A 10000-nucleotide genomic window follows, 5' to 3' on the forward strand; every position below is an offset into this window, starting at 1 on the left:
TTTACTTTCTTATCCGGTGTACGCTTCAAAGCTGCAGCAACAGTCCTTGAATCTTTGACATAAAACTGTGCAAAAGTGCTCTCTTGAAATTTGGTCAAGCTGTCCTTCACATCAGCAAAACTGGCAAATTCGGTTCCAACTTTGAAGGAATCCATAATCGATGATGGACCCTTATCCAATGAACAATGAACAACACGAAAACAGCGCCAAAGTTTGTATGCAAGGCTAATGCGCGAGTGTGTTTGCGCGCAAATAGTTAGCAAGCATGCATGTCGGACGAATAGCCAAACTGTTATAAGATCCGGTGCCAGAACAATATCCACGGCAATATTTTTTTTATTAATGATAACAATAATAATAGTGATAATGATAATAATAATGAGAATGAGAATATGATGATAATGACAGCAATGATAATGAGAATATGATGATAATGAAAATATTATGATGATGATGATAATGGTAATAATAGTAATAATAATAATAATAATAATAATAATAATAATAATAATAATAATAATAATGTGATAATGGTAGTAATAATAGTGAGAATATGATGATAATGAGAATATTATGATGATAGTAATAATAATGAGAATATGACGATGTTAAACTACAGGATAACCTTGTCATGGCGCAAAATACTCACTTCGACATTTGCTGAGAGAACATTTCTCTGGAAGGATCTCGGGTTCCTCTTCTTCTTCACTCGTGTCTTCTGTTTTTGGAGCAAAATGTGAAACCTCTATTTAGAATTCCGTTTATAATGGATTTAGGAGTGACTTACACAAATATATAAAGGCTGCTGGGTGAGTGTAATTGACCATCAGCCAGCCTTTCCATTTTCAGTACAGAACAGAAAATATTAATAAAGATAGGAGTAATAAGATTAATAAATTTACGCTGACTAACAAAAATGTGTCCAAGGAAAACAGAATACGGCTTTGAGTCAGGCACGGGCGCCTCACCTTGGGAGAGCCCACTGGAGGCTTCCGGAGCATCAGGAGTTTCCTCGACGGGGCTAGAAGCATCATCGTCATCGTCAGTGTTGGCGTTGAAGCTACTGCCGCCACTGCTACTGCTGCTGCTGCTGCTGCTGCTGCCGGCAGAACTGCTAGCGGCCCCTGGATCAAAAGTCTGTCGATGGATAAAACAGATGACATGTAGGATAGAGAGGGACTTTTATGCGTATGTGTGATGAAATTTGACCTTATTTTCCCTCCTCTTGTCCGAGGTACTCTAAAAGTCATATATTCATCATTTGAAAATATAAAGAAGTCTAACTCGCAAATTCTATTTACATTTCTCAAGAGAGACCAGTATTCTGGACGCATTAAGATTTGCTACATTCAGTTTTTACTGTGACAAGTAGAAACATTTTTGAAGATGTATTTGACGCGTTTCGATCATATCTTCCTCAGAAATACATTCCTTGTGCTCTGAACATATTCATTCTCATTCATACCGTTTTTTCTACATATCCAACATTCATTCTTCATAAAGGTCTTAATACCTACCCCCTTCCTCCTTTCTCCAACATTGAACCTGACTTCAGCGTGAACAGAAGAAACCAGCTCAGCTAGAAACCGACCCAGCCAATCAGTTTATCAGTCAAGGCACTTTAGCAGTCTGAATGACGGTTAAAGCTCCACTGCCTTTGTTCTTTTGAATGGCGGCAGTTCTCTCGCAGTTGGCGGTTAGTCATTTAAATTTCGAGATTATAGCATATTCGAAATGTGTTGTCAACTTTGCTCACGATGGTAACTGAATGGAACTTGAATGTTTTAGCTAATGACATATACTAATTTCATTCTACAAGCTTTCTTCATTATACCCAAAAACAAATATACAAACAGGGCCCACCGCAAGTGTCAAGATTGCGAGAAAAAATGTTGACTTCAGCGGTCACCTGAATCCGCAAAACATGTTCTTCTGTCTTGTCTCTGTTGCGACTTTAGACACCTTGCAACACATCTCTTTATACAATATACTTTAATTGTAACGTATAATTTCCAAGTGAGAAATCGGCTAGAGGATATAAGGAGTTATGTTTACGTGTGTTGTTTTTACTCCCTTTAGCTTCGCCGTTGCACAAAGTATTCGTCTCTCTGTCTCTCTCTCTCTCTCTCTCTCTCTCTCTCTCTCTCTCTCTCTCTCTCTCTCTCTCTCTCTCTCTCTCTCTCTCTCTCTAATGACAAGGAGAAAAATAACTTTAATGATTATAAAAACAATAATAGCAGTAATAATGATAACAATATTATTAATGATTATAAGAATAATGAATATAATAAAGATAATACTGATTATAGTAATGGTAATAGCCATAATAATAACATTAATGATAATAATGGTAATAACGATAAAAAATAGGGTGAATAACGATAATAAAACGGGCGACAGAAATTATAATAATAACAATAATGATAATCATGATAATAAAAATAATATATATGTTAATGATAAAAATAACGAAAATATATGTTAACAACAAAAAACTATAATAATCATATCATTAACAAAATAAACATATCAATGATAATAATGATAATAATAATTTTGATGATAATCATGATAATGACATTTTATACAAAAAATCAATACAAATGATGACAATAAAGATAATAAAACTAGTAATAATGGTAAAAATATTCATAAATTATCATTATAATTTTCATTATTCTCATCTTTATTATCACTACTACTAGTGTTATCACCATTATTATCGTTATTATGATTATTACTATTAAAATAGTATTAGTATTATAGTTATTGTTATCATTGCTGTTATTATTATTATTATAATGAAGATGATGATAATGTTAATGAAAATAAACCAAAAAATAATAACTAACAATGATAAAGACAACATTGATAATGATATTATCATTACTACTATAAGATAATAAAAACAAGAACAATAATACCAACAATTATAACGATAATAATAATGATAATGATGAGTATGATAACAATGATGCTAATGATAATAAAAATAATGAATAATAGTAGCAATAAAAGAAATAGTAATAACACCTAAAACAACGATTATAGTAATATTAATAAGGAGAATGATTATAATGCTAACGATGATTATAATAATAACAACAAAATAATTATAATAACTTTTAAATAATAATAATGATAACGATGGAAATTATTTAAAAAATAATCATGATGATAATGTTAATAATAAAAACAATGATCGTAATAACAATAATAGTATCGATACCTTTACGAATAATAATGATAATAATAATAATAATGATAATATATTGGTAATGATGATAGTAAATATAATATTAATAATGATAATGATAATAACATTGGTAATGATGATAGTAAATATAATATTAATAATGATAATAAGAGCAATAATGATAAAAACAATAATAATGATAATATCAAGGATTCTCATAATAATGATAACAGTTATGATAGTAATAATAATGATAATGATAGTGACAATAATTGAATTGATGATAACATTGTCAATAATAATAGTAATAACAATAATAGTAAAAATGATGATGATAATAAAAAATATATATAATAAAAGTAATAACAGCAACAAAAGTAAGAGTAAGAATAATAATCATCATTTTTATCATAATCATAAAAAGATTTCTAATGATTATAATGATGACAATACACTAATAATAATAGGAATAGAAACAATGATAATAATGATTGTAAAAAAAATATGATATTGATGATAATGATTATAATTATAGTAATAATAAAGACAATAATGATGATAATCAAAATCAAAATAATTATAATAATATTTGAAATGATAATGAGAATAACAATAATAATAATAATAACAACAATAATGAAAAGAATAATAATAATAAAAAAACGATAATAATAAAAACATAACAGAGGTGATAGTGATAATCATACTAATGAAAATAAGAATAATGCCGATAATAACAGAAATATTTATACCTATAAACAATGAAAAAAAATATAGAAAGATAGCAATACTAATAAAGATAATAACGATCATGATGGTAATAATAGTAATAGTGATAATTATAATAGTAATGATGATAATCATGATAGGAATGATGATAATCATGATAATAATAACAATAATCATAATATCATTATATTCATTATCAATATTATTATTAATACTATTATTATTGTAACAATAAGGAAAATAATAATAATGATAATAATAATAATGGTAATAATGATTATAATAATAATAATAATAATAATAATAATAATAATAATAATAATAATAATAATAATAATGATTGATATCAACTATGATAACAAGGCTAATATGAATAATGATAATAATATGAATATGAATGATGATAAAGATGATGATAATTATTGTGATTATAATAATGATAATGATAATAACATTAATGACAACAACAACAATGTTTATGATACTGATGATAATAATAATAATGATAATAATAATAATAATGATGATAATATTAATAATGATAATAATAATAATAAAAATAATAGCAATAATAACAATAACAATAATATCAACATTAATAACAATGATAATAATAATAGTAATGCCAATGATAATCATGATAATAACTAAAAATATATAATTAAAACAACAGCAACAACAATAATAAAAATGATAATAAAATAATAACAATGATAATAATAATAATAATAATGATAACAATGATAATAATTATAGTGATAATAATAATAATAATAACAATAATAATAATAATAATAATAATAATAATGATAATAATAATGATAATAATAGTAGCAATAACAGTAATAAAACATTATTAATTATAACAATGATAATGATAACAACAGTGATAATTACAATAAAGAAGATGATATTAGTAATAATGAAGCTAACAATAATAGTAATAATGATAATAATTACGGTGATAATAATTACAGTAATGCTAGCGATGATAATAATAGTAACACTGATGAGAGAAAATAAAGATAGTAATATTGATAGTGATAACAACAACAATAAAGATAATTATCGTAATAATAATAGTATCGATAATAATGATAATGATAATAGTAATATTAATAAAAATGAAATAATAACCATGATGATACTGATAATTGTAATTGTAATAATAATCTTGATAATGAAAGTCCATCATTTATGTGATAATGATAAAGATAATGATAATAGAAATAATTATAAAAATGATAATGATAATGATAATAAAACATGATGGTAATGATATATGCAATATTTATATATAATAACAACAATTATATAATAATGATGATAATAATAATAACAACAAAATAATGATAATGATAGCAATAATAATAATAATAAGAGTGATAATGATAATTCACAATGTTAATGATAATGATAAAGATAGTGATAATGATAATACTGATAATGATAATAATTATAATAATGATAATGATTATGATATCAGCAATAACAATGATGGTAGTAATAATAACTAACAATAACAATAAAGATAATAATGATAATAATAATAATAATAACAAAATTATGATAACGATAATAATGATAATAATAATAATAATAATAATAATAATAATAATAATTATTATTATTATTATTATTATTATCATTATTATTATTATAATATAACGATAGTAACAATTGTAATAATTGGTAATGGTAATAATTGTAATAATGATAGTATACACTACTACTACTACTCCTCCTACTACAAAAATAATAATAATGATAATGATAATAATAATGATAATAATGATAATAATAATAATAATAATAATAATAGTAATAATAATGATAAAGATAATGGTAATAATAATGATTATAAAGCTAATCATCATCGTCATCATCACCATGATAATTATGGCAATTAAAATAATGATATTGATAATGACGATAATGGTAATAGTAATTATAGTAACGATAATAATGCCAATAATGATAGCAATAGTGATAATAATGGTGATAATATTGATATAATGATAATAATAAAGATGACAATAAGAATAGTAATAACTATAATATCGGTGATGATGAAAGAATTGACGAGTGATGAAGATGATAATAATAATGATAGAAAAGGATGATGACGATGGTGGGGTAATGATAGTAGTAATAATGATGATGATGGCGATGGTGATGCTGATGGTGATAATGATGGTGATGCTGATGCTGTTGGTGGTGATGGTGATGGTGATGATGGTGATAGCAATAATAATAATTATAATAATAATGTCAATGATGATGATGATTATAATGATAATTATAACAAAAATTATAATAACATTAATAATAAGCAAAAAATGATAATGATAATAATAAAAGTAATGACAATCATCATCATCATTATGATAATAATGATAATAACAATAATAATGATAATAATGATATTATTTTTATTATCATTACTATTATTATTATCATTATTATTATTATTATTATTATTAATATCATCCACATCATTATCATTATTACTATTATCATTAATATTATCATGATTGTCATTATCATTATGATAATAATCATGATATCATTATCATTGTTATTATCATTATCATAATAACAATAATGATAATCATGATAATTATCATAAAGACAATAGTAACAAAAATAGCATTGATGTAATAATTTATTATAATAATAATGATGATAATAATGATAATGGTAATAATAGTAAATATAGTAATAATGATAATAATGATAATAATAATAATAACATTAATAATAATAATAGTATTAATAATAACAGAAATGATAATGATGGTAATGATAAAAATGGTAATGATACTAACAAGAACAATAATAATAACAAAAATAATCTTAACACTGACAATAATAGTAATAAAAGTAATAATAATAATAATGATAATGGTAATAATGATAATAATAATGGTACTACTACTACTACTGCTACTACTACTAATGATAATGATAATAACAACAACAGTAACAATAATAATCAATATAATGATAATGATAGTAATAATAACAATAATGATAACAGTACTTCTACTAGTGAGACCTACTAGGCCTACTACTACTACTAATAGTAATTATTAGCCGGTTTATTAAAATCATGCTAGGCCCGACCCAATGAATTTTCTTAAATACAGATGCAGAAATAAAGGCATATCTGTCTATATATCTGATAGATATTCAATTAACCATCTATTTAACGGGTTGATATGCATGTCTAGACTGATAAATATGCATTTATTTCCTTATTTATGCATGGCAAGTATACGAATATTCTTTGGGTCGGGCCTCGCACAATTCTTACAAACCGGCTGTTTATGAATAGAGATAATGATAATAGTGATATAATCCTTATGGTGATAGTGACGATGATATTGATAATAGTAATGATAATCATGATGATGATGAAAATGATAATAATGATGATAATGATAATAATAATAATAATAATAACTATAAGAATGATAATGATAAAAGGACAATGATATCAGTAATAGATTAATAATGATACTGATAATAATAATGATAATGAATATCATTATTATAATAATATCAATAATGATAATAACATTAATCATAGTGATATTGATAATAATAACAATAATGATTATCATCCTTATTATCATTATTATTATCATCATCAGTACTACTATTACAATCATAATAATGATAATGACATTAGCTATGATAATATTAAGGGTAGGCCTATAATAACGATGCTAATGATAGTAATAATGATAATGAAAATTGTAATAATAATAGTGATGATAATGATAACAATGATAGTCACCATCATTGATAACAGGAACAATAATGATGATAATAATAACGATGATAATGATAACAACAACAACAATAATAATAATAATAATAACAATAATAATAATAATAACAACAACAACAGTGATATTAATGATAATAATGATACCAATAATAATGATGATAATAATAATGATAATGATAATAATAATAATAATAACAATAATGATACTAATGATACTACTACTACTAATAATAATGATGATAATGATAATGATAATGATAATAATACTAATGATAATAACAATGATAATGATAATGAAAATAACAATAATAATGATAATAATAATGGTAAAAATAGTAATAATAACATTGATGATAATAACAATAATGATAATAATAATGACAATATTATCACTATTTTAATTATCATTATTCTCATCATTATCACCCTTATTACTACCATCCTTGTTACCATTATTGGCACCAGTAGTAAAAGTAACAATATTATTAGTATCTTCACCATCGTCATCATAATCCTCATTACGACAAGGAAAAAAAGAAAAATAAAAGAATGAAATAAAATAAGATAAGAAATAAAGAAAATTAAAGGACGTATCAACAACAATAACCAATATCAATAATAATAATAACAATAATAACCAATAAGATGATAATAATAATAACAATGATAACCAATAATAAGATAATAATCACAATAACAATCAATAATAAGATAATAATAATAATAATAATAATAATAATAATAATAATAAACAATAGTAAGACAATAATAATAACAACAATAATAACCAATAATAAGAAAATGATGATAATGATAATAACAATAACACCAATAATAAGATATTAATAATCATAACAATAATGACCAACAAGATAATAATAATCATAACAATAATGACCAACAAGATAATAATAATGATAACAATAATGACCAATAATAAGATAATGATAATAACAATAACAACAAATAATAAGATAATGCTAATGATAACAATAATAACCAATAATAAGATAATAATAATGATAACAATAAAAAAGCAGCGACGATATTAACCAATAATATCAACGACCATTCGTTCGTACGTGAAGGCCGCGGCTAATAACAACGCTAATAATAATGATATCAATAATAATAATAATAATAATAATAATAATAATAACGCTAATAATAATGATAAAAATAATCATTTAAATCATTGGTAACAACAACAACAAACCACACATACGGCCAGGGGAGTACTCACCGAGCAGTCAATCTCGGGTTCCTCGTCGCTTCTGTCGTTGCAGTCGGGGAAGTCGTCACACACCCAGTCCAGGCTGATGCACTCTTGGTCGGACACGCACGTGAACTCGCTCTCGGTACATGCTGCTTGCGCGCTGGACAACGCCGTTCCTTTTGGCATGGATGGAGAGGTGGGGTGTTTTAGGTTTGGTGGTGGTGGGGGTGGGATGGTGGGGTGGGGGATTGGAGGGGTGTTGTGGTGATGGTGGTGGTGGTGATGGGGTAGGGTGGGGTGGGGGTTGGTAGGGGTTGGAGGGGTGTTGTGGTAAAGGTGGTGGTGGTGATGGGGTGGGGTGGGGGGTTGGTAGGGGTTGGAGGGGGTTGTAGGGGTGTTGTGTTGACGGGGAGGTTGGTAGGGGTGTTGCGGTGGGGAGGGGTGGGGGTGATGATCGTTGTAGGAGGATTAAGGGTAAATGAAGTGCTTTAGGTTTGGTGATGGTGAGGGTGGGGGTGGGTAGAGGTGTTGTGGTGGTGGAGAGGGGTAGGTATGGGGTGGTGGTAATGGTTGTTGTAGGAGGGTTAAGGGTAGATGGAGTGCTTTAGGTTTGGTGGTGAAGGGGGGGGGGGTTGTTGTAGTTGGTAAGGGTGATAGCGATGTTGTGGTGGTAGGGAGGGGTAGGTAGGAGTGGGGGTGATGGTTGATGCAGGAGGGTTAAGTGTAGTGGTCGTGTTGCAGTGGTAATAGTAGCAGTAGTAGTTATGTCATAAGATCAGTAGTAGTACAAGTAATAATAGTAGTAGTAAGGAGGGTAATAGTAGTAGAAGAACAAGTAGTGGCGGTGGTGATGGTGGCAGTAGTCGACGGTTTGCTTGAACGACCGTGTAAATAGCATGATGGAAAAAAGGCGCATTTAATCAATCTTAGAATAGGTTTATCAAGAATGGTAAAGGCAGAAGTTGCCATAGTCGTAGTAATGATCGTAGTACAGCACAGACCAGGAACGACTGGACAACTTCGCACATACTGCATAGCGTCGCAAAAGGCAATTAGTCATTCA

The 10000-nt window shown here is 26.8% G+C and overlaps 1 protein-coding gene across 2 annotated transcripts in view; it reads right to left on the bottom strand.

Annotated features, from left to right (window-relative positions):
- Positions 1-10000, bottom strand: part of LOC113808741 (uncharacterized) — a 98795-nt gene that overhangs the window by 81530 nt on the left and 7265 nt on the right. For both annotated transcript variants that reach the window (XM_070136665.1, XM_070136666.1), the window contains exons 3-5: positions 8965-9113; positions 969-1137; positions 650-718 (exon numbers count right to left, since the gene is read on the bottom strand). In XM_070136665.1, the coding sequence (XP_069992766.1) occupies positions 650-718; positions 969-1137; positions 8965-9113 (387 nt within the window). The remainder of the gene's footprint in view (positions 1-649; positions 719-968; positions 1138-8964; positions 9114-10000) is intronic.

The sequence above is a fragment of the Penaeus vannamei genome, chromosome 22 (assembly GCF_042767895.1).
Source record: "Penaeus vannamei isolate JL-2024 chromosome 22, ASM4276789v1, whole genome shotgun sequence".
Lineage (NCBI taxonomy): Eukaryota > Metazoa > Arthropoda > Malacostraca > Decapoda > Penaeidae > Penaeus > Penaeus vannamei.